The sequence below is a fragment of the Macrotis lagotis genome, chromosome 2 (assembly GCF_037893015.1).
Source record: "Macrotis lagotis isolate mMagLag1 chromosome 2, bilby.v1.9.chrom.fasta, whole genome shotgun sequence".
Taxonomy (NCBI): Eukaryota; Metazoa; Chordata; class Mammalia; order Peramelemorphia; family Peramelidae; genus Macrotis; species Macrotis lagotis.
In genome coordinates, this window is record NC_133659.1 from 45,237,210 (window position 1) to 45,263,545 (window position 26,336).

Genomic DNA, 26,336 nt, shown 5'->3' on the forward strand with positions numbered 1-26,336 from the left:
GGCGATATGATCAGATCCATTCATTGGTAATCTTATTCTGATTGCGTAGCTAGGTGGATAGAGTGCTGGGGTCAGTAAGACTCATCTTCCTGAATTCAAATCTGGCCTCAGAAATTTTTTTCTCTATGACCCTAAGCAAGTCCTTTATCCTGTTTGCCTCAGTTTCTTCATCTGTAAAATGACCTGAAGAAGGAATTGGTCAACCATTCCAGTATCTAATGAGGCACAGTCCCCTAAGGTACCTATTTTACTTTTGGACAGCTCTCACTTGTAATAATTTTTTCTTTATATCAAGTTCAAATTTGCTTTCTTGAAGCCTCCACTTGTAGTTCCCAGGTCTAAGAAAAACACTTTTAAACCTCCTTACAGTTGAAAGCCTTTCAAATACTTGAATATGAAGATTATCTCCTCCCCAAACACTCCTTCAGCCTCTTTTCACAAGACAGGATCTTGAGACCCTCCACCATTCTTGATGGCTATCTTTGGAGACTGTCCCATCCATCAATGACCCTTCCAAATAGGGTACCTACCCAGAATTGAGCACAGTCTGACCAGGGCAGGGGCCAAGAGGAGGAGTACTTATCTGATCCTAGATACTATGCCTCTCCTACTGCAGGCCAAGTTTCTATTACTTTTTTTTTCTGGACTGCCATATTATACTGTTAACTCATATTGTGTTTGCAGGCTACTAATTTTTTTTTTCAGATGAGGTCTAATCATGCCTCCTTCATCTTTTACTTCTGAATATTTTTTAACCCAAGTTTAAGCCTGGTACTATTAAATTTCATTTAATTAGAGGTCCTATCCCATCAAAATCTTTTTTGAACCCTGAATGTCTTCCAACATATCAGTTTTCATTCCCTGATTGGGGTCATCTTCAAATCTGATAAGGAAACCATAGGAGATAGTATAATATATTGGGGAGAGTCCTGGAAGACTTGGTTTCAAATCCTACCTATATATTTTCTAAGTAAGTTTATGATTCTGGGCAAGACACCATCTTTGTCGCCCTCTGCTTTCTCATACATAAAATGGGAATAATATTGTCTCACAGCGTGGTTGAGAAGATCCTAAGAGATGATGTATATATGTATACATATACATATACATATACATATATGTATGTACTTGAACACAAACGTAAATTGTCTATAACTCAAATAATAAATTCTATGTATGAAGTAACCCTTAATGGTAGCCCTTCGCTGGGACATTTTGGTCAAGCAAATGAATTCTCCCCAAGGGACTATATGGAGATGAGGCTATTCCAATACCCTGCCTGGTCTGACAAGATGATCCAACACTGGGTAGATGACTTTCAGCTAGCAGGTCTCTAGGAGATAGCTTCCAAGAAGACTAGATTTGAGACAAGATGCATTTAGGAGGTGAGAAAGTAAGAGTTCTTTCCTATTCTGTCATAATGACTGAATCAGGGCCCACTGAACCCAAGATACAATTTGTTTGAACTCATCCCAGAGGCCCTTGGCTACCAGTGAAGCCGCAGTTACAGCTGTAGTAGAGAAAAGGGTTGGAGAAAAGGAAATCTTTGACATCAGGAAGATGTCTGATCTGATTATGCAAGGTGAGAAGGTGAAATGTCAGATGGCTAATCGAGCAGTTTGGCAAAAACTTTGGTATTAGCTTCCAAACTGGTCACACACATATAAGGGGCTAGATTCTGCTGTAATAATTTTTTATCTTTGTTACTTGAGCATTTCGTTTTCTGGGTGAGAACTGTCTGCTCCATATTTGGTTTTGTACCACTTGTTGCTTCATCTACTACCCTGTTGATTGGGAAAACTCTAGAGCTAGAGCCCATACAATCAGCAATCCCCCACACATGTGTAACTGCATATGTGCATATAGACACACATATAGACACATATGTACACATGAAGCTATGTGTATGGTGTATGTATATTGCTCTATGGTTGTCAGACTTTTCAGTCAGGGATTTAGGCTCCCTGCGCTTCATTCCAGTCAACTTTCCTTGGGAAATCTGAGGTGACATTGGAATGAAGCAAGGGGAACCAAATTCTTCTCCCGAGAATCAGTGTGAGCAATAAATCCAGCAGACAACCCAATGACTGAACTGAATGGAAATAGAGAGAATAGGAAGATGGGGTGCTGCGAGTGTCTGTGAGTCTCACAAGTGGCTGTCTCTAGACTCTGCCAGAACATTATAAATGTGGATTATTATGATTAATAATAATGCTTTTACCTGAGTCATTAATAAAAAAAATGTGAAACAGTATTAGGCCACACACAGATTCCTGTGGCTCTGTACTGCAGAAATCTGCCTGGCTGGTATATAAAACCTGGTTTGCTCATTCATCCAGTAATGAATCCGTCTAATTCTACTATCATCTAGCCCAGATCTTTTTATCTTCTCCACCCACAGCATAAGAAACTTTGCCAAATGTTCTACTAAGATGGAGGAAACTATGTCTAAAGAATTTCTGGATCAATAGGCTTAATAATCCTTTAAAAGAGAAAACAGGGTTAATCTGGCACACCGTGCTCTTGATGAAGCCGTGCTGTTTCTTGGTGATAACTGCTTGCTTTTCTAGACGGTCAGTAACCAGCTTTTTAATAAGGCATCCCTACATTTTGCCAGGGATTGAAGTCAGGCTTCCTGGCTTATCATTTTCAGCAGTCGCCCTCTCTTCTTCTCTGAGAATCACAACATCTGTTCTGCAGTTCTGTAGTTCCTGGCCTCTTGTCCAGGCCACTTTCTGATCTTGCTCCCTTCTCCCAGCCTTGCTCCTCTCTTCTTTCTCCTCTCCCTCCCTCCTTCCTCCCGGCTGTCCCCGCCTCGCCAGGGGCACCCGCAGGCCTGTGGCACTGCCGGGCCCCGGGGGCTCCTCCCGGCCGGGCCCTGCCTCCCCGAGGCCCCCCGGGGTGCGGCTCCCCGGGGTGCGGCCCCGGGCCCGGCCGCGCCCCGCTCACCCCGACCGTCCCGGGGCTCCGGCCTCCCCCGCGGCAGCCGCACTCGCGGCCCCGGCCCGGCTGCCCCGCGCCCCGGGGCGCCCCCAGCCCCGCGGGGGCCGCGCCCACCTGACGTCGAGGGGGCGGGGCGGGGCGGCCGGGGAGGAGGAAGAGGAGGAGGAGGAGGAGGAGGGAGAGGAGGAGGAGGAGGAGGAGGAGGAGAGGAGGAGGAAGAGGAGGAGGAGGAGGAGGAGGAGGAGGAAGAGGAGGAGGAGGAGGAGAGGAGGAGGAGGAGGAGGAGGAGGAGGAGGAGGAGGAGAGGAGGAGGAGGAGAGGGAGGAGGAGGAGGAGAGGAGGAGGAGAGGAGGAGGAAGAGGAGGAGGAGGAGGAGGAGGAGAGAGGAGGAGAGAGGAGGAGGAGGAGGAGAGGAGGAAGAGGAGGAGGAGAGGAGGAGGAGGAGAGGAGGAAGAGGAGGAGGAGGAGGGAGAGGAGGAGGAGAGGAGGAGGAGAGGAGGAGGAAGAGGAGGAGGAGGAGAGGAGGAGGAAGAGGAGGAGGAGGAGGAGGAGGAGAGGAGGAGGGGGAAGAGGAGGAGGAGGAAGAGGAGGAGGAGGAGGAGAGGAGGAGGAGGAAGAGGAGGAGGAGGAGGAGGAGGAGGGAGGAGGAAGAGGAGGAGGAGGAGGAGGAGAGGAGGAGGAGGAAGAGGAGGAGGAGGAGGAGGAAGAGGAGGAGGAGGAGAGGAGGAGGAGGAGGGAGAGGAGGAGGAGAGGAGGAGGAAGAGGAGGAGGAGGAGGAGGAGGAGGAGGAGGAAGAGGAGGAGGAGGAGGAGAGGAGGAAGAGGAGGAGGAGAGGAGGAGAGGAGGAGGAAGAGGAGGAGGAGGAGGGAGAGGAGGAGGAGAGGAGGAGGAGAGGAGGAGAAGAGGAGGAGGAGAGAGGAGGAGAGGAGAGGAGGAGGAGGAGGAGGAGAGGAGGAGGAGGAGGAGGAGGAGGAGGAGGAGAGGAGGAGGAGGAGGAGGAGGAGGAGGAGGAGGGAGGAGGAGGAGGAGGAGGAGGAGGAGGAGGAGCAGCAGGAGCAGCAGGAGCAGCAGGAGCGGCAGCAGCAGGATGTCCCGGGAGGAGCAGGTGCCCCGGCGGCCGCCCGCCCCGCCGGGCCCGGCCTGGGCATGGGCCTGGGCATGGGGCGCTGCTGCTGCTGGGCGGCGCCCTCGGCCTCGGCCTCCCCGCGCCCCGGCCCCGGCCCTGCCCCTGCGCGGCCCCGCGGCTCTGCCGGCCCGTGAGCGGGAGCCGCCGGCACGAGGTGGGCTGTCCCCTGCCGGGGCTGGGGGCGGGGGGGCCCGGACCCCTCCCCAGGCTGCGCCCGCTCTGCCCAGGCGCTGCTGACTGGCCCGGGCCCGGGCCCCGCGGGTGGGCCCCGGGGGCGGCCGGGCCGCGGCCAGCGCCCGCCGGACCTGGCCCGTGTCCGCGAGGGGCCTGGGGGACGTGCCGGGGCCGCGGGGCCCTGCCAGGGCGCCCCCCAGAGCGGCTCACTGGGCTTCGGCCGCGGTGGCCGGGCTTCCCCGGAAAAGAATAAGTGAAACAAATGAAAGTCATGTTTCTGGCAAATGACTCTTTCCTCTTCTTAGGTTCCTGATTCGAAGCCTTTGCTGCCGAATTAGATGAGTGGCTCCTCTTTCGCGTTAGCCCTTCTCCTTCCAGGCTAAATCAAAATTGGGGCAATTTACAAACTTTTGTATTGCAAATGATCCACCTCATCGTGGGGACACTTTCACCCCCAAGAAGGTGTTGCCCCCAGCCCCATCGTGGCCTTGAGCTTACACAGTCCTGGCTTTTAGAGGGTTCATCGCATACATAGACTATAGATTCAGTTCATTAATTGAATATAAATATTAATTGAACATGTCTTCAATGACTAATTGGAGCATCAAAAAACTTTGAGTTCCAAATTCTCTCACCCCCCCCCCCCCCCCCCAGCCATATACCAGTTGGAGGAGATGCTTTCCGAGAAGGGGCCACTGTAACCGGGGACTGCTCTAGATGACTATGGATCGCCCCAGCGGGCAGGACGCCGGGAATTTTTGCAGCCCAGCATCCTTAAAGAGCTTCACTAAGCCAGTGAAGGACTGTGGCCAGTGGAGGGAGTACTCACACCAGGGAAATCCTAGCTCCTAGCCGTATAAATTTAACCTCTTAGTGCATTCCCTGCAGAGGGCCTTAAAAATGATGCCCCATTATAGTTTCATTTAAGTTTGAATTGTAATAAGGCTCTGGCGGTTCTAATTTTTAGGGGGGGGGGGTGGGAAAGGGGAACACATTATGTAGCTTCCTATGGTAAGTAAGCTTGATTTCAGTTCCTGGGAAGATTCTCATTATAAAGATGGTTACTGAACCATAGAAAAGGAAGCAATGATTACCAAGAGTCCACATGGTTTCATCAAGAGCAGGTGTGCCAGACTAACCTTTATTCCTTTTTTTGATAGGGTTATTAAATTAGCAGAGCAGCATAGTGAAGGAGCGATGCTATCAGTATAGTTTACCTAGATTTTACCCAAGAATTTTATTACAGTATCTCATGATATTCTGTTAGAACAGATGGAAGGATATGAATTAGTTGATAATTCAAAGAACAGTCCTTAGGTCAGTATGAAATGAGGCAGGTTTTCAGGCTAGAGTCCCCCCCCCCCCCCCCCCAATCTGTTCCTATACTGTGTAAAGATTTTTATCAGTAGTTTGGATAAAGAAGTCATGCTCATTGAATTGATGGGAGACACAAACATGGAGGAGCAGCTAACACACTAGATGACAGAATCCAAAAAAATCTGGACAGATTAGAAACCCAGATTCAGATTAAACCCTAGAATCAGATTAAATTTGACAAGGATAGAAGTAAAGTCTTGAGTTTCTGAGTCTGATCTTTCAAACCTCTGTAAGGAATGGTGAAGATGTCTGATTAACTGACTGAATTATCTAGAGATTGAGTAGAATGAAAACGCAATGTCAGTTACTCTTGGGATGTATTGGCCGACAAAAAACAATTTTGGACTACATGGAGAAAGGCATACATAGCACACCAGAGTAAGGAGGGGATAAAGCCTCTGAAGTCTACCGTGGTGAAAGAATGCTGGGATGTTGTGTTTAGTTTTGAATAATAAATTTAAATTATGTTTATTGACTAATTAACAGTTTTGTATACCGGTTTTTGAAGGATTTTGATAAACTCAATCAAACAGAATAACCAAGGTAGTAACAGGCCTTGACATATTTGGGAATCTTTAGAGAAGACTTGGGGGTTGGGAGGTGGAAGTGGAAGGTGGCATGAAAATAGTATTTGGAGGTCTTTCCGTCATTCACTTCAATAAACCCACTGTTGTTGATCAAAGAAAACCAATGAGATCTAGGTGATGCCATAATATACTTAGTGCCAGGCCTGGAGTCAGGAAGATTCCCCTTCCTGAGTTCAAATCTGGCTGTGTGACACTGGGCAAGTCACTTTACCCTCTTTACCTCAGTTTCCTCATCTGTAAAATGGACTGGAGAAGAAAATGGTAGACCACCCTAGTTTTTGGATGTGATTGAAAAATGGGAAAAAAGCACGTCTTATCATGTGAAAAAGGGATGAGATTCAGGTTTTTTGGGCCAGAGAGAGCAAAACTAGAAGCAACAGGTAGACATTGCAAAGAGGCTAAATTGGGCTTGATGATTCCTAAACAATTCAAGTTATCCAAAGGTGGAATGAACTATAGTGGGAAGGGGTGAGTTCACCTTCATTGGAGGTCTTTGAGCTCAGCTTAGAACAGCAAATTGTTGACTGTGTCTCACTGTGGGGTCTCTTTAGGGATGAGTTGAAATAGGTGGCTTCCAAATCTCTCCCCTCTAAATTCCATAATCTTGCCTTTTCTATTGGTCTTGACAGGTTTTTGTGTTTGATGTTGGAGGAAAAGCCTGGAAGTCTTATGACTGGTCTCAGGTCACAACGGTGGCAACTTTTGGAAAGTATGACCCTGAACTTTTGTGTTTTGCCCATTCCAAAGGAGCCAGGGTAGTGCTAAAAGGTTAGTGACTGATCTTCTAGGGACTTCAGCATGTAAAACAGAGATAGGTTGCAAGAACTACAAACTATTCTGACCTTTATATAACTTTAAAATTTTCCTCATGTCTTCATAGTCTTTTCTCATTTCTAGGTTTTCTTTTACCATCCAATGTTTTCAATAATTATAAAAATTCTCCTAGGATACTGTCTGATTCATTTCATAAATGGGAATTCTTTTAAAGGGTTATGTAACTCATTATATGATCCTGAATATTTTGACTGTACCTAATTAATATAACAACCTTTGTCTAGGCTCTTAGCCCACAGTTTCTCTGTTTTTAAATTGGGCTTAGTATCTGGATGGGTTATTTTGCAAATTAATGAGATATAGGCTCTATTCTCTTGGTACATCATTTCTCCATGTGGAGAATTCTCAAAGGGAAATAACAATTCCAGAATATTATGTGGTGTCCTTAAAGGACTTTGATCTCATAAGGATCTGGGGGTTGTAAAACAGATGTCATTAAGGAGTGGAACTTTTTTGGATGAATATGTATTTCTTCCACAGGAGATGTCCCCTTAAAGAATATCGTTGACCCTAATTTCAGAGAAGCCTGGATAGCGAATCAGGTCCAATTGGCTAAAAAACAATACATGGATGGAATTAATCTAGACATAGAAGAAGATGTTGAAGCATCATCCCCAGAATATTATGCCTTGACAGCTCTAGTTGAAGAAACAACAGAAGCCTTTCATCGGGAAATTGGGGGATCACAGGTGAACACAAAATCTATTTTAAGTTTTGAAATCCAACAGTTAGTCAAGCCCAGATGCCATCCCTCTTTTCAGGGTGATCTATAGACTCCCACCCTTAAAAGACTGACGAGGAAAATGCCTTGGTTTGTGGACAGTGAGTAGCAAGGAAAAACAAGGTAGTACCAGGTGTGAAGGCAGCATTATGCCTAAGAGAAAGGCAGGTTTGGGCTCAGGAAGATCCAAGTTTGCATCCTACCTCACATACCTACCAGCTGTATCACCCAGATACATTTCTCAGAGATTTTAAACTCTCTATGCTATTTTTCTCCTAATGTTGTCATGAGGATTAAATGAAAAGTGATCTATAAAGCGCTTTTTTTTTTTGGCAAACCTTAAAATCTTTTATACATTATTATCATCATCATCTTCATCTATTATTACTGACACTGCCAACTTACCATTATTATTGTAATAAATGCCACTGCCCACTTCTTTATCAATGCAAGTTAGAAATAGACCCTGAGGACACCCTGAGGGTTAAGAGTTTCTTACAATGGTATGTGTCAAGGGAACCAGATGGGACTCACCCTAAGGAACAGATCATTATTGTATTAATATGTTTCCTCCCTCACTGCCAGCAGCACCGAAACTCAACTGTACTATCATCAACATTGAGTGAGTCCCTATGTGCACAAGGCACCCTTGGTGCTCAAAAGAGCTGTCTCTTCTCAAGGAGTTTACAGTTTGATTTTAAATATAACTAACAATGCTAGGGAGATAAGTAATGCAGGCAGTATATCCTAAATTTTAGAGCAAGTAATCCTATGTCCAGAATGCTCCAGTCTCAGATTCAAGATGAATCTTGAAGGAAAAAAAAAACACTAGATAAACAGAAAAGGAAAGTAGTTCTGGGTGAAGGGAAGCAATAGTTACCATACAAATACACAGTATTTATATAATGGAGAACTTCACAATAAGCCTGGGAGGTAAATGTTATACTCATTTTACGGTGAGGAAGCCAAGGCAGATAGAAGTGAGGTGACATTCCCCATGTGAACAAAGGCTTAGAGTAGAAATACATTATTATATGGAGTATTGTGTTGGCCTGCATTGTTTTTGTCTTTAGAGAGAAGTAGAGAGGAAGAGATTGGGTCAGATGATGGGTAGGTTATAGCCCTGAAGATTTTTGAAGTGGGTGCATAACTTTTTTGAAAACATATTTTAGGAATATCATCCTGTGACTATGTAGAATGTTGTGGAATGAGGAGAGATTTTAAACCAAGGGGAAGGTGAATTCTGTGGTATCTTCATAGAATGTCAGCTTGAGGGGAAGGACTATATGATTTTGTCCCAGGTAGGTCTCTAGTCCTGGGTGCTCCAGCCTTGGACCCAGGTTGAACCTCAAATAATGGATCTAAATAAACAGTTGAGGTACAGGGTTAGTGCTCAATAAATGTTGAATAGAGTGGAATTGACCAAGGGAATGGAGACCCAGACCAAGAGAGTAGTACTTGGATTGACTAAGGACAGTGACCTCTGTCAAAAGTGACCTCTTGTGAGGAAGACCAATGCATTTTAAAAACACCTCAACTGTTCATTGTCAATAGCTCTTTTGGACCTTGGTCTTTGCTGACTCTATCCCATTCGGGGCTTAAGTTGTGTTTCTTCTATCCAGGTCACTTTTGATGTCGCCTGGTCTCCAAATTGCATCGACCGGAGATGCTACAATTACACGGGAATTGCAGAAGCCTGTGATTTCCTCTTCGTGATGTCTTATGATGAACAAAGTCAGATCTGGACAGAGTGTATTGCAGCAGCCAATGCTCCCTACAACCAGACCTTAATGGGTAAGGACTCAGGGACTAACATTATTCCCAATACTTCTAGTGTTAAGGGATGGTTTGAATTTTCTAATTCTTCTGTCTTTTGTTAATGCTTTCTTGAAACAAGTAGGCTGCTTGTTGCTTGAAAAATTTATTTTTGGCACTCAAACTTTAAAGCTCATGAAGGGAAACCATCAAGATTGGCCTAAAGAGACTGTTCCATTTGCCCTTAAAATGAGATTTTAGCTATAATAGTTTTAAACTATTTGGGAAACCAGTATGAGAGTAGGAACTATATTGTCTCTCCCCCTTACAGCATAGAACTTTGCACATTTGGGTAACTTGGGAAACTGAATTGGCTTAAAAAAAAGTTAGAGAAATGTATTGGTAGTATGTTTAGTACTCAACCTAGCAAATAATGAACCACTGGTCTAATTTCACAAAAGTGTTCCCTCCACAATTGAATGGGATTACATTTAGGTATTTGGGGGCATGGGGTGATTCTGAGAATGAGTTAACTGGACAGTGAATGATGAAATCCTATATGAGTTTGATTTTCCAAGTATAAAATTCATTTTAATCATCCACATAAATTGTTTTTACCAAATTCCTTCAGATAGTCAAACATTTTTTATTAACTTTGAAGCATGCAAAGGGGCTTGACTAAGGTTCCATGGAGAAGGGATTTGTGGTTCAGAGGTCAACAGGTGAAAAGTTGGAGGGAGGACATTCAGGGCTTAGAGAATACACTGGGCAAAAGCCTAGAGAAAAGAATGCAGATTCAGAAGGCAGAGAGGTGTCCTCTGACAGGAGGAGATGCAACTTAATTGATCTTCCTCATTATGTTATAGAAATGACAACCCAAAATGACCTTAGGGGTCATCTAATCCAATTCCCTCATTTACAGCTGAGGAAACAGAGAAAGTTACCCTAGGATCAAGCTGATCCAGGCCTTCTGGTTGTAAGTCTAAGGTTTTTCCCCCTATACCAGGTGGCCTTCCATTGGAAGCCAATTGGTGGATAAGAAGATAACATGGTAATTTGAACACACACACACACACACACACACACTCACACACAACCATATACACATAAGACATAATTAATTGGTTGGTGCCTAGATTCATATTGAGATAATTTCCCAAATATTCAACTTAATAGCCTTATGTGATACTAGAGAATGAAGACCATTTGAGGATGAGATCTTACAAATCAGTATGTTTTATTCTTCCTAGAACATAACTATTTTAGTTTAAGTCAGTATTCTCCAGGTTTTTTTTGAGTAGACTAATGAAATTTAATCTCATTTTATGACTTTTTTTTATTTTCAAAGAGAAGTTTTTTACAAAAAGAGACAAGAAGGAATTGATCATTATTATGGAACTAAAATTGAAAAGGTCATTATTAGACATAGTACTATTAAATTGCATATACATTACCTCTTCTGTCATCCTGAGGCTTTCGATTGTTGGAGATCTTGTGGTTTTTGTTAAGACAGCATGGACTGGGGTGGCTAGGTGGCACGGTGGGTAGAGCACTGGCCCTGGAGTTAGGAGGACCCGAGTTCAAATCTAGCCACAGACACTTAATTACCTAGTCGCCTTGGGCAACACTTTAACCCCATTCATTGCCTTGCAAAAAAACTTTAAAAAAAAAAGATAGCATGGACTTTGTTGTGTCTTTTCTTTTATTAGGTTATGAAAGCTATCTCAAGATGAACATTAACCCTAAGAAACTTGTAATGGGTGTTCCCTGGTATGGCTATGATTATCGTTGCCTGAATTTATCTGAGGTAAGAGCATTTCAGTTCATATCAATTCCAGATCATATTGTCTCCCTTTTCGGTGTGCTTTCTTTTAAAAAAGTAAATGAAACTCATGACTTTTTCCACATATAGTTTTAAATTGAGTAGGCTTGAGTTTCTTGAGGTCAGATCAATGATATATTTTGAAAAAATATATAACTGCACAAGGAGAAGGCATATTTAGACATGTTTAGACCAAGAACTAGGGCAATAGGAATCAATTATTTGATATGACAGTCAAATAAAATTAATTGATCATTTATTACATTAAGGGAGGCAGAGATCCCGGGAATAAGATGATGGTCCCATTGTGACCATGCCCTCTTCAAAACACAGCTAAAATATTTTGTTTAGTGCTGGATACTAGCAAGTTTTGGAAAGATATGGCTAAGTTGGAGGGCATCCAACATGGAAGGCAACTGAGATCAATTAGTCAATCACTAAACATTAAAACCAGACACTGTTAAGCATTGAGAAGAGCCTGCCCCCCCCCCCCAAAAAAAAGGCAAGAGAGCTTGAAGTTCACTTGATGCAAGGATTGTTTGGAGATTCAGTGTCATTTAACCCAGACAAGACAGAGGGGATGTGGAAAATGTTTTCTGTTCTCTGAAGAGTTTTTACTGACTCTGCTTGGTTCCCAAGGGGAGAACTACTAGCAGACAGTGGAGGGGGAGGCAAGGCAGATTTAAGTAACTCTCTGAATGTGACACAGACCTTAGAATCTCATGTTAAGTTTTTTTTTGGGGGGGGAGCTGAAATTCACAATTACATCTACCCTTAATTTCAGTAATAATCTGATTTCTAGGCTTATCTTTTAGGAACTTTTATTTGGTTTAGTGTGATTAACACTCAGGCTCTTGATCATTCCTCAGGATCATGTCTGCACCCTTCCCAAAGTACCTTTCCGGGGGGCACCGTGTAGTGATGCTGCAGGTCACCAGGTGACCTATAAAACTATGATGGCTCAAGTAAATAGTTCCATTTCTGGAAGCTTGTGGAATACCGAACAGCAAGCCCCATATTATAACTACAAAGTAAGACATTTTAAGTTGATAAACATTATTATAATGTGTATATGTGTAAGAATTTACTAAATATTTGTTAGTTCAGTATATGAAATATTTTCATCTTCCTTAATTCAAACTATTTGGAATAGTAAAAGGTACTAAATTTGAAGATGTTTGTCATTTTAAATAATGATTAGAAATTCATAGATCTTAGCAGCAGTTGCTATAACCTTTTTTAATTGGCACAAAGGTGGTTATCTTTGGGAAGAACTGTTTGTTTTCATTAAATTCCTCATTTGTAAGTTGTTTTTTAACCCTTTGATCCCTCATTGTGCTTTTGCTTCACGATGTCAAATAGCTTCAGAGTTTCATCTTGAATCCTAGTCAGATTCAAAGGAAGCAAAAGGAAGCAAAGTTTTGGTTCTTAATCTGCAGAATTAAGCCTTTCTCTTTTAGCTATAAATTCTGCATATTGATTTATGATCTATTATAGGCAAATATATTTGAATAAATATAATGTATACAAATATGCAAATATTCATAAACATATTTAAATAGTTTCTATGTTAATATATAAATATTTAAGTGATTTTGCAATTTCTGAGGATTTTTACTCTTTAATATAAAGGAAGAAATAATTAGAGATAAACACAATCAAAGGTATGATGAAGTGATGCTACTTTTTCTTCTAAACAAACAAGAACTCACACATCTAGGTACACATTTACCTCCAACCACAGAAGGCTACTTTATTCCTGTCTACTGCAGATATCCAAAACATTTGGGGAACATTTTTTCTTTTTTAAATTGCTTTCGAAGATATTAGATACCAAAGCACACCCCATACCCCCCCTTCCCCAAAACAAAAAAAAAAAACTAGTGGTCTCCTTTTCCTGACAAAACCATTATTCTTTGTTCTACTACATTCTCTGTCTCCTTTCCTTTTTCCCTCTTAGAAATAACATTTCTCTGCCATGCCTATTTGAACCAGTAACCGGAGAAGCTCTGCTGGTGCTAGAAGTTGTTTAAGAGAACCTGGTGGGGGTTGTGCTAACTGGGGAAGTGGTTCCAAAGCCTCCATGAAGGGAACAGGGAAAAGGAAGGGAAAATAGAGAGAACAGAAGAATAAGCTCCTTTGTAGACAATATGTAATAACTTGGGGGAGGGGGGGTTAATTGGCTGCGTGCTTTAAGTTTTAATGATTGACTATTAACAATGGTATGAAAAATGATAGAACTACAAAATAACAGAATCTCTGTTGCCTTCTCTTTTTGGATTTAAGAAACAGTATTTGGTTTTTTCCTGTGACTTTATTTTGTTGTTCCATATTTCTATCTTTGTGTAGGACGCTGATGGCTATTTTCATCAGGTGTGGTATGACAACCCAAAGAGCATTTCTTTAAAGGCAGCATTTGTGAAGAATCTCGGCCTAAGGGGCATTGGGATGTGGAATGGAAATTGTCTTGACTACTCTAGGGATCCCGTAGCCAAACAGCAAACTGAAGACATGTGGAGAGCCTTAAACATAAATTGATGAATAGACTAATTAAGAAATGCTACTCAAAGTATACAATTCAAGGCATTTTGTTTGTAGTTGTACATTTTTTTCTTGAAAAGATAAATATATTCATTATATTCTCTTTCCAAATAGTTCTATTCTGTTCTAAAGCATTTTGATATTTGTGTACTAATAGAAATAATTGGTCAGATTAAAGCTTTTAGTTGAATTTCAAACATATATTTTGATCATTTAAGAAACAAAAAAGTTGAGAGATGAGTCTATCTTTCAGTATGAAATAATCTTCTTTATTTTAAAGATGTTTTATCTGTCACTTAATAAACCAGTATTTTCATAATTTTATTATGTTCATGTCTTTTTGTCCATGATATTAACATGTATGCTTACATATTTATAAACTATGTAAAAAGCTCCAAAACTTGTAAAAGGAAACCTAGTTTGCTTAGACAGATTTAAAAAAAAAAAACCTATTCTCTGAAAAAGCAATTCACTCTGTAATTTTATTCATCCAACAAACCTAATATTAAAATGATATAGAATGTCTTTTCCTTAGGACCAATGCATTGTTAAAGGGGGGGGGGGATATTGGCTCAGAGCCTGTTAGACTTAATTTTGCTTCATCCCAACCTCTAGATCAGTGACCCTAGATAAAAGATATAGATTTGACCTAGGAAATTTAAAAAAGACAAATTTTTAAACTAGTATGGTGGTGTTGCCTACATTTTCAGCTAAATTATGCTTTTGAGACAGATATTTTCAAGAAGAATTTTATTATTATTAAATTTACTATAGGGATAACTTAGTGGAAAATCTGATATTATTCTTATGCTATTCTTGATGAAACAATTCTCCTAAGATCTTTTATGTGCATCTATAATTTATTCATTGACAACGTTATTGCTTAGTTTTTTTTAAATTTACAATATTTTCTCATATTGGGATTTTTGTTTCTAATTTTAACCTCATGACAGTTTAAGAACTGATGTTTCTCTTTCTAAAACACAGTACTTTAATGTTTATCACTTTCCTAAACCTTTAACCAGGTTTCACTTTAGAACTTTCTGCTTTTTCATATGGTAAATTATAAAGACAACAGCATTATGTCAAATTTATTATTTACATTTTGATAGCATTGGTTATATAACTGACTAGGGACATTACAAACCTATTCCTATGAACCCTGAACTAACTTAAATCTAGTCTTTCTTAACTTTTTCCTGTAAATCAGAATAAAAGCAGGTAAAATTTGACCATCCTTTCTGGGTCTTGGTCATATGGAAGATCTCTGCTTCTAATTTACATAGTTGCTTACAGCAGAGGTCCTCTGGAGCATCCAGTCAAAAGCATGATGTTTCATAGTCTATTTTGAATTACTGATGGTTTCTGTGCTTTTAAAATATGTTAATAAGGCAGTTATTGGATACTACTCCCAGGAGTTTCCTCTGAGTACTCCAAATGGTAAACTCAATTTCCTGAGGCTTAGATTCTTAGGCTGCTGTTTAGTTAAAATAAAATAAAGGATTATTCTTTTAATAATGAAGGTTACATTAAAAAAAATCAATGTAGCCTTTTGTACCAAGACCTGGTGGTTTGTTAAGACTAATACTGTACCTTTATTCTCAACTACTAGATGAATTATCTTTAAACCCAGCAATTTAATAATGAAATGTTTTACTGTAAAATGAAGTCCAGTCATCTTGAAACACTCAAAAATGACTAATAATGCCCTGAACAAATTACTTGGCTTTTTACTGCTCTCTTCCTTCCTTCCTTCCTTCCTTCCTTCCTTCCTTCCTTCCTTCCTTCCTTCCTTCCTCCCTTCCTTCCTTCCTTCCTTCCTTCCTTCCTTCCTTCCTTCCTTCCTTCCTTCCCTCCTTCCTTCCTCCCTTCCTTTTTCTTTTTTCTTTTTTTTAAATCAAAGCTATTTTCAAACTTCATCTCCCAGCATGTGGAGGGAGTGTGATCTGTCCGAAGGAATACCCACTCTGGCAAAATCACAGATCCTCAGTATTGAAGAAGTATACTGTGCTTAACATTTCCTGGGTCACTTCATAAACTCGGTATGAAAAATAAAGGAATAGAAACACAAGGCTTATAAAGAAACAGTGACAAGAACAATGGATGGACAATCTTCAAATTAGTCTAAACATTTTGAAAAATAAGATTACTTCTAAGTAAATACGTTTGACTGGGAGCTTAAAGATGACTTCATTTTCTTCTGTTCCAGTTCCACTTTTAATGTTTGTATGTCCGAAATAGCTTGTTTTCTCATCTGCAAAAAGAATTGGAGACTGTAAAGGAAATGCTCCCAGATGAGAACTGGGCTGAAATGATTTTAAGTACCTTTCAAAGATTAATTAAATCTCACATCTGCATTCTGAAGGCAATCACAATAGTCATGCAGTTTTAGCAGCTGCCAGTTCCACTGGTCTTCTGGGTTCTCATCCCCTAATACCATTGACCTTTGTCTATATTTTTAACTTTCAGAGAGAGAAAAAAACTAGCTGGTTGAACAACAAAATTTTACTATGATATTCAAAGCTAGCAGTTCTTAGGCTTCATTTGGCTTTCAGAAATTATATTTTACTTAAAATGATGAAAAACCAGATACCAATTTTTTATATTTTTTCAAATTTCAAAATGAGATTTTACTAAATGACAATCTTTTAACAACAATAATGAACAGCCAATATTTATATAGGGCTTTAAGGTTGGCAGTGATTTGCATATATTAGCTTCTGTCCATTTAACGTATCAGAAGGTGAGCATTTGTCACTGGAACACACACTAGAATAAAAGACCTATTTGAATGTCTTATATTGCCATAGAGGTGGTATCAGAAGCTTGGGCAAGTACCACCAGGTTGAAAAGGTTCAAGGGTGGAGCTTGGTAGTGAATAACTTTATCATGTCCAAGAACCATCTTTAAAACATTTTAGAAACCAATTGTCAGGCTGGCCACAGGATAATACTTTTTTTGCCCTCAGGAAGTCCTGAAAACCATAGAGGAGCTTTGATCTGTAGTGTGAAACAATATCTGCATCAGTGAAACCAGCAAAATATTAAGGTAACAAATACAATGTTATTTAAAACTAGTAACTAGAAAATTAGTCCAGAATCACAGACTGAATAAAGATTTTTATAAAGAAATCTGATAAATGAATTTGGATAGCAACTCACAATTATTTAAGCTTTGAAGTTTCCAAAGTACTTTGTTCTCCCATCTGCATATGCGGTAGATAGTGGAAGTATTACCCCTATTTTAAGGATGAAGAAGCTGATACTTCCTAGGTGAGGCAGTTTTGGATTTATCAGTGTCCTTTCTACTGATGTGACCATATGCATGTCACTTCAACTTTCAAGTCCCAGTTTCTTCATCTTTAAAATGTGGATAATACAAATATCACCTGGTTCATAGACTGACTGTAAGGCTCAAATGAAAATATTTTTTCAAACTTTAAAGCACGTGTCAATAATAATTATCATCATCATCATCATCATGCTATACTGCATTTCATAATATTAGTCAACCTTAGGTCAGATATTTATGGTTAAAATATTTATCTTCACTGGTTAATCTCACTGGTCACTGCTTGATCATATCAATTAGTACTAATTACAAGAAAAGACCCATGGTCAGGTACATTGTCCTTAAATAGAAAGGACCTTAAAAAAAAATTTTTTTTCCTTCTATATCTCAATTATATTCTGGTATGTTTATAAATCAGGATGTACTGTTTTGGGGTACCAAAAATAGACAAAGATATACGAGTGTTAACTTCATACTCAGGGGTAGCCAAACAGGGTCATGGACTGGGTCTGGAGTCTAGAAGACCCGAGTTCAAATTCACCCTCAGATATTTCCTAGCTGGGTGACTCTGAGCAAAAAACCCTCTTTGCTTCAGTTTACTATCTTTAAATGAGCTGGAGAAGGAAATGACAAATCACTGCAAGAAAACCCCAAATGTGGTTATGAAGACTTAGACGTGACTGAAATGACTAAATAAACAAACACTTTCTCATTCTCTGTATTTCTAGTCCTCCTTGTTTTAATATTATATATTTTAATTCTTTGTAAAGTAGTAGAGTGGTGAACTAAATATGGTGTATGTGATAATTCTTTTTTAGCAAGAATATTTGCTTAAGCTCGAATCCTGCATTCTGCATTTATACTAGTATAACAGAACTTAGGATGTTCTATACATATTAATCTTATGCAATCAAAATAGATCTAAAATCTCTACTTGGCAAAATTTCCCATTAACTTTTTTCTAGCCCAGAGCATGCTACAAACTTATTAAAACTCCATTTCTTTGAAGAAAAGATGCACTATAGCTTTGAAGTTTCACTAATTAAGATGGGGTTTCTGCCTTAGTCTTGGCTAAACAGACTTCAATTTTTTTTTGGCCAAGTAGGGCTTTTTTAAGTGATCTAATTCCAGTTCAGTGCTTATTTTTTTGTTGAGAGGGTTAATCTTGTTGGATCACAAGACAATCAACCCTAATTATTCAAATCTTACAATATAAGGTTAGTGTAAAAATGTTTTATATTAAGGAATAATTTGTACTATGAATAGAAGCCAAAATTACCTTGATTTCTATCATGAGCTTCATTTTGTCGGTGTCCAGTTTTCTTTTCAGCTGGTCAATTGCGTGCTGTACTTCAGTGATCTGGATTATAAGATTATTCTAGGAAGTAAACACACATAGTATAACTTTGTAAACACAAAAACATATACAGACACACACACACAAACACACACATACATATCTTTACTTAAAACCCAGAATCACAGAATTTAGTGCTAGGAGGGGATTTTCAGTCATTCAGTCCAACCTTCTTCATTGCAGGTGAAGACCAGCTTGGAGATATAGCAAATACTTTGCTCAACATATAGGTATAACTTGTCTATAAGATTTTTACCTGTTTATAATATGTTTGCTACAATCCTTGACAACCTCTTTATGATGCCCCTGTTTCTGATTTTGGAATTCTTCCATATTTTCCACAGAACCATTCACTTCCCTCTTTTTTTCTTGCTTTGTTGCCAAAGTTAGACCATATCCTCAAAATATATTCCATCTAAATTTGTATTTGGGGACATTTTTCAGGATGATTTCCATTTCAGACATGTAGCATTTGGATTGATTCGATATATAAAGTGGGAATGTTTCATTAAATCCTTGAAAAATAAGTTATTGGAATTTAGAGAAAGTTCAGTTCTTGATAACTAGATTTGGGAATTATCCATATAGTTGATAGCTGAAGTTAGAAAAGGTAATGCATTCTCATAGGGAGAATGTGTGAAGATAACAGGGTCAAGGATTGAGATTTGTGAAATACTGACATTTAGGTAATAGGAGGAGCCAATAAGGAAATGGTAATGCATTGGGGAAATCATTTTAAGAGGAAGTGGGTGATTAAGGGACCAAATTCTCCAGAAAGATCTAGAAGAATAAGGCCTAGGGAAAGACAATTTTATTTAGCAAGTAGGGAATCACTGAACTTTCTGAGGAAAATTTCAGTTGCAAGAATATAAGCCATATTCAATATAATTACTAACTATGAATCTTGTTGCTTTAGAAGGCCTTTAAAGAAAGGCTTGAAAAAGAAAAGAAAAGAAAGACTTGAGATATAAAAAAATGACTAATCAAGAAACAATGAAGCACTGTACTTCTGGAGAACCTGTTGTTGATTGTCACAGATTTTTCACAATGATAAATCAAGGATCTAAAATATTGCTTAGCACCCTCAACAATTCCCCCCATCCTCAAAAAACTTGTTGCAAAGTTTTACACTGGGCCTAAATCTGCCTCTCTACAATGTGCCTATAACGTGCCTGGCACTATAAGGTACTGTTGATTTTGTTGTTCAGTCGTATCTCTTTGTTACCACCATGGACCACACATACCAGGCCCTTCTCTCCTCCACTACCCAGAATCTGTCTCAACTCACGTTCTTGCTTCCATGACTCCATTCATCCCATCCTCTACCATACCTTTCTCCTTTTGCCTTCAGTCTTTCCCAACTTCAGGGTCTTTTCCAATGAGTCCCATCTTCTCATTATGTGGTCAAAGTATTTAAACTTTAGCTTGAGTATTTTTGACTTTCCAGTGAATAATCTCAATTAATTTCTTAAATTTGATTTGATCTCTGTAATGTCTGAGGATTCTCAAAGGTCTTTTACAGTATCACAATGTTAAAGCACTGATTCTGTAGTACTTGGTTTTCCCTAGAGTGCCACTCATATCCATATGTTGCTACTGGAAAAAGTATAGGTTTGACTATACAGAACTCTGTTGGCAAGGTGATGTCTCTGCTTTTTAGTATGTTATCCAGATTTGCCAACATCTTCCCTTTCAAGAAGCCAAGTGTCTTTTAATTCCATGGCTGCAATCACCATCTTCTGTGATCTTTAAGTCCAAGAATGTAAAATCTAACATTGTTTCTATTTCTTCTTCCATTTGTCAGGAAGTGATGGAACCAGTTGCCACAGTCTTACTTTTTTTTTATTTTGTTAATGTTAAGCTTTAAGCCATAGACCAAAGAAACAATTCCTCCTCTCAAGGAGCTTATCTCCAACTGAAATTCTAATTCCCAATTACTCCTTATTCCCATACATTTTTGTCCTCCAGGACCAAAAATAATACTTCTTTTCAAATACTTGAAGACAATGGGCATATCCAAGATCTATGTAGGGTAAAGGAAGCCCAGCTGCTAAGGAGGAAGACCAGACAAGGACTCTGCAGGAAGAGAGCTCTATGCTGAGATTTGGAGAAATTTGGGAAGGTCAGGAGATGGAGACAAGAAGGAAAAGAAAAGGTAATCCTTAGATAGTGCTCATCATGTGTCAAGCTCATCTGATCCTCAAAATCATCAGCCAGACAGAGGTATTATTCTCATTTTACAGTTGAGGAAACTGAGACAAAGCAAGGATATGTGAGTTGCCCAGGCTTTCATGGCTGGGATCTGAGTTTGAATTCCTGACTCCAGGCCCAAGGCCACCTGCCACCTGGAGAGGAGGGAAAGCATTCAGGATATGGAGAGCAACCTTTAAAGAGGCATGGAATCAAGAGATGGAGGGTTGCTTTCAAAGAATAGCAAAGGGGCTGGTGTCTCTGGGCAATAGAATACATCAATGGGATTAAAGTTTAAGATTAGAAAGGTAGAAAGAAAGGTCAAGGTTATGAAGGGCTTAAAATGCCAAGAAGAGAATTTTTTATTTGATTGTAGAGGTAATAGACACACCCTGGGGTTTACTGAATAGGAAAGTCATGGTCAGACTGGCTATTTAGAAAATCAGTCTGGTAGCTCCCCACCAGAGTTCCCCATCCTCTACCCCCAAGGCAGGGAGACCAATTAGAAGACATATAGGAAGCTAGACATAAGGGGGGAAGGAGTTCTTCCACCAGAGTAGTAGCTGTGTCAGGGCACAAGTTCATTACAAAGAGAACCTGTCTACTCAGGTCTGGAATTATTCCCTTAAAGGAGAACAACTTTGTGATCATTATTAGGTCTGTCCACCAGAATCAACCCATCAGGTCAGAAGTAGGTAGAATGGGATAAATTCTATGTCCAATATGACATCCATATTCTATGACATCAGACGTTCAGAAACAGGAAGCATCTAAAGGAAAACCAACAGATGGACTAGATGAAGTGGCCTCCAAGAATCTGTGAGTCTAGTTCAATAAAACTCAGCTTCATATGTGGAACCCTATTTCTCCCCTATTCCATGCTGATTCAAGTATAAGCTGTTCCCTAAAAGGGATATCTTTGATAGGAAAATATGTAATTTTCAATAGAATATTTATAGTCTCCACCAAAATATACTCCCCTATTTCATCGTGGCATTGAAGGGATCTTGGGTTCTTGAAGGCTATGAAAGAGATATACCTTATCATCACCCCCAACTAGGGGATGAGTTTTTTAAGAATGGCAGCTCATGTATTTGGAACTACACCCAAAGAGATGAAGTGGCCTCCAAGAATCTGTGAGTCTAGTTCAATAAAACTCAGTTTCATATGTGGAACCCTATTTCTCCCCTATTCCATGCTGATTCAAGTATAAGCTGTTCCCTAAAAGGGATATCTTTGATAGGAAAATATGTAATTTTCAATAGAATATTTATAGTCTCCACCAAAATATACTCCCCTATTTCATCGTGGCATTGAAGGGATCTTGGGTTCTTGAAGGCTATGAAAGAGATATACCTTATCATCACCCCCAACTAGGGGATGAGTTTTTTAAGAATGGCAGCTCATGTATTTGGAACTACACCCAAAGGGCAACAAAAATGTGCATACCCTTTGACCCAGCAATACCACTACTGGGTCTATACCTTGAAGAAATGATGAAAAAGGGTAAAAACATTACTTGTACAAAAATATTTATAGCAGCCCTGTTTGTGGTGGCAAAGAATTGGAAATCAAGTAAATGTCCTTCAATTGGGGAATGGCTTAGCAAACTGTGGTATATGTATGTCATGGAACACTATTGTTCTATTACAAACCAGGAGGGACGGGATTTCAGGGAAGCCTGGAGGGATTTGCATGAACTGATTCTGAGTGAGATGAGCAGAACCAGAAAAACATTGCACACCCTAACAGCAACACGGGAGTGATGTTCAACCTTGAAGGACTTGCTCATTCCATCAGTGCAACAATTGGGAGCAAGTTTGGGCTGTCTGCAAAGGAGAGTGCCATCTGTATCCAGTTAAGGAGCTGTGAAGTTTGAACAAAGTTCAAGGACTATTCCTTTTAATTTAGAAAGAAACAGATATCTTATTGTCTCATCTTGTTAGCTCTTAGAATTCTTGTCTCTTCTCTAAGGATATGATTTCTCTCTCATCACACCCAATTTGGATCAAGGTACAACATGGAAACAAAGTAAAGACTGACAGAGTGCTTTCCATGGGGGGACAGAGTAAGATTGGGGGGAAAATTGTAAAACTCAAATAATATCTTTAATAAAAATTAATAAAAAAAAGAATGGCAGCTCATGAAACAAATGGAAATCAGAAAAGATCCATCTTGTGTGCTTTCTTTCCTCTGCTGCAGAGAGGACAGCAGAGCGAGAGAAGGGTAGGGAAATGGGGGCAGAAGGGTGTTAAGAATTATAAATATGCATGTGACAGTTGATACCCTAATTGAGAGCTCTTTGCCCAGTGATCAATGAATTCATATTGAGCCTTCTCAATATTAACATCCATGCAGTAAATCCATCTAATCGCACCATTGTCCAGCCCACATCTCTCTTCTTCATGAGTACCAGTGCGATATCTTTATTACATGATTTGCTAAATCCAAGATAAATATCTTTAATTTGCCTGATCTTCCACAGTTTAGTGATCCTATTAGAAAAGGAATGAGGTTAGTCAGTCATGATTGGTTCTTGATGAAGCCAGGCTTGATTTCTGCTAACTGATCCTTTTTTCTAGTTGTTAACCAATCATCTCCTGAAAAAGCATTTATAAAGTTTTGCCAGGATTCCAAGGCAAGCTTACAGACCTTTAGTTTTCAGAATCCATTTTCTGCCCCTTTTAAAAATATCAAGACAACATTTTAATTTTTCCAGACCCATGGTACTTTTCCAATCATCTATGACATGTGGAATATCATTGATAAGATTCAGCAGTTCTTTTGATATTGTATGATAGAGCTCATCTGGGTCAGGAGACAAGAATTTATCAAGGGCAGTCAGGTTTTCTTATGGCTGACCACCTTCCTTGAGATATTTTCAAGTTCTAATTATGCCCCACCCACATGCTTAAAATAGATAATTGAGCCTCCTACACTGTTAAGATCAAAATTGAGGCAAAACAGGCTCAACATTCTGAGTAAAATCAATTTAATGACAAAGAACAAATTTGCCAATAAATAGGGTCTCAGCATTCTCCGAAAAGCCAAGACATTTTGTAACTACATTAAGTCATGTTTTGTTAGTCCTCAGAGGACAGATTTCTTTTATAGACAAAAGGAGTAGTATCTAGAATAGAAAGGGAAAACAGTATGATTGGTTATAAAGCTCATAAGTAGCATCATGGCATAAGAAACAATATGTTGAACTGGACATTGGAAGTGATGGGTTAGCAACCACTCCCCCCTCCCCCTGTGAGTCCATCTTTGAGTCCACCTGTGAGGACAGTTTAGTGATGGTGGACCAGACCTGGATAACAGAACAAACTCTCTGGAATCCACCTGCATCCTTCAAGGAAAACATTTCCTTGAGGCAAAGATAGAGCAATGATAATCAGGAGAACTGACCTTGCTGAATTTCCAAACTTAACTCTGAGAACAAATGAAACCTGATTTAGGTAGTTACAAAAATGTTGCCAGTGACAGAAAAAAAATCTATTAAAACAGAATCAGATTTTTCCATTTTGCATCACTAAGAATAATTAAGGCCATCTATTATGCAGAATTCTGATCATGTTACTTTTGTACTGAAAAATCTTCTCTAGTTCTCTAATGTCTACTAAGTAAAATTCAGACTCCTTTTTCTGGCATTCAAGGGCCTGAATAATCTGATGCTTCCCAGTCTTTTCTATCTTACCTTATATAACATTCCTTTTAAACATAACACTGCAGCCAAACTATGATGCTTTCTGTCTGACAACAATTCTCTGGACTTTTCTACCCTTAGGCCTTTTGTCTCAATATTCTCTGTGCCTGAAACTGTCCTGTTTCTTCTTTTAGCCCATTGACCTTTACACCTGTCTTTTAAAACTCAACTCATATGGCACCTCCTCCATAAACCCCTTCCCTAATCCTACTTATTGCACAACAACCTTTCTCACCCACATCTTACACATACTTTTTTATGTCTTTCTAATAAATATATCATGTATTATGTTGTAAATATAAGTATTAAAGTTAGCTGTAATATCTTTTCCTCAATGCTAGATTATAAACAAGGACATAAATTAGTTATGTATCTTCCCCCAGCACTACTGATCATAGTTCTCTGCATATTGCAGGTGCATAATATATGTTTGTTGAATTTAACTGAATTCCTTCCTTGTAAAAGTTAAGGATAGATCATGGTTTGTATTCCTTCCTATCTTGGGGTGGAACAGGCACTTTGGGAAGACAGGCATCTTTCTCTTGATCTTTAAGTAATTTTTAGATAAGTAGCAGAAGATATCTTTGTTCAGATAAAAGCTGGAATAGATGACAACTGAAGTCCCTTTCAGTTCGGAGGCTCAAGGACTCTGTTAAGAGTCTGCAAAGCCTTAATCAGGGTTCAGAGTGGCAAACCTAGCAATTGACTCACAGAAGCAATGGAAAAGACTAAGGATATAAATTCACAAAGAAGGCAGCAGGACTTTTTTTTTAAGGATCCCAGCTGGTTGACCACAGGCTTAACTTCATTCCTCAGTAGCATTAATATATAATAGAGTTTGTGATATGACAACCCTGGAGTCAAATTTATATAATCTGTCACAATTAAAAGCCTCCCAATTTATTTCTACTATTTTCCCCAATTGCCTATTCCATTCCAAGATAAATCAAAGCATTGGAAAGTTTTTCCTGACATTAATCCTAAAACTTGTTCTTATAACTTTTATTCATTGCTCCTAATTATTCCCCCTTGAATCAGCAGAAAAATTTTGTTCCTCACTCACAGTGGAATAAAAGAACAACTCACAATGTATAGCAATTTAAAGTCTGCAAAATGTTTCCCTCATATCTAGCATACAGGCAATGATAAATAAAATCTTTTGACTGCCCGAAAACAACCCAGCGGAGTAAAATGAGAACATCAACTAATATCAATCCTTGACTTACAGAGAAGGAATTCATTTCAATTCCACAAATATTTATTAAATAATTCATTCAATCCTTGGAATATGTGTAAAAGAAACTCATGTCACAAGCAGTTTTGCTAAAAATGTTTACTCTAGTTTTTGTCAATAGTCATTATGAAAGGTGATAAAGACACAAGATCATATATACTATCATCCAATTTACTAAAGAGTCAAAAATTCCATATTTAATGGTACCATGAATTGGACTAAGTTAAAAGTATCAATCAGAAATCAATTTAAAATGTGGTCTTATCAGATTACACATATGTCCCCAAACAGGAATATTAGCAGTTCCAATGTACATTCTCTTAAAAACATGTATGAAATAGAAAAATTACCCAAAAGGGCATAAATTATTATACCTTTGAGTCTTCCATGTTTGCCAAATTCTTTGGTCGCATCTTGATCTCCCTAGCTTCTAGCTGCATGAGCAATTTTTTATAATAAAGTTCTAAATCTTCTTGTAGTTTGGTTAGAATTTCCTCCAAAGAAGTTGTGATTTTCCTAGTTTCAAAATATTTCTTCTTCCAAGCCTCTTGAGCTATAAAAAAAAAGAAAAACTGGTATTCAACTTAATAAAATCACTTACTTTTAGAGCTTAACCATTCAGTAAAGTAGCTTATTGATCATCAAAACAATTGATCCCCTTCATGTTACAAATGAAGA

At 39.3% G+C, this 26,336-nt stretch overlaps 2 protein-coding genes across 7 annotated transcripts in view; one reads left to right on the forward strand and one right to left on the reverse strand.

Annotated features, from left to right (window-relative positions):
* The first annotated feature begins 1,372 nt into the window (after window positions 1–1,372).
* On the forward strand, window positions 1,373–14,196 carry CTBS (chitobiase). The gene is made up of 10 exons (XM_074220868.1): window positions 1,373–1,393; window positions 1,477–1,582; window positions 2,759–3,062; window positions 4,049–4,223; window positions 6,837–6,975; window positions 7,522–7,730; window positions 9,385–9,556; window positions 11,227–11,324; window positions 12,209–12,370; window positions 13,689–14,196. The coding sequence occupies exons 1-10, from the start codon at window positions 1,373–1,375 to the stop codon at window positions 13,875–13,877; spliced, it is 1,575 nt and encodes a 524-aa protein (XP_074076969.1). The 3' UTR covers window positions 13,878–14,196.
* Window positions 14,197–15,980: 1,784 nt separating this feature from the next.
* Window positions 15,981–26,336, reverse strand: part of SPATA1 (spermatogenesis associated 1) — an 84,041-nt gene continuing 73,685 nt past the window's right edge. For 5 of the 6 annotated variants that reach the window (XM_074221796.1, XM_074221794.1, XM_074221793.1 and 2 more), the window contains 3 exons: window positions 26,033–26,211; window positions 18,451–18,549; window positions 15,981–16,134 (listed from right to left, as the gene is read on the reverse strand). In XM_074221796.1, coding sequence (XP_074077897.1) covers window positions 16,033–16,134; window positions 18,451–18,549; window positions 26,033–26,211 — 380 coding nt within the window. In that variant the 3' untranslated portion in view covers window positions 15,981–16,032. The other variant, XM_074221795.1, reaches the window with a different exon arrangement.

Bases quoted from the DNA above. Each gene is read 5' to 3' on its own strand.
- CTBS (XM_074220868.1), top strand. From the start codon at position 1,373: ATGCATTTAGGAGGTGAGAAA. The intron at 1,583-2,758 runs GTGAGAAGGTGA...CCCTTCTCCCAG, and splicing joins GTCTGATCTGATTATGCAAG to CCTTGCTCCTCTCTTCTTTC. The intron at 4,224-6,836 runs GTGGGCTGTCCC...TGGTCTTGACAG, and splicing joins GCGGGAGCCGCCGGCACGAG to GTTTTTGTGTTTGATGTTGG.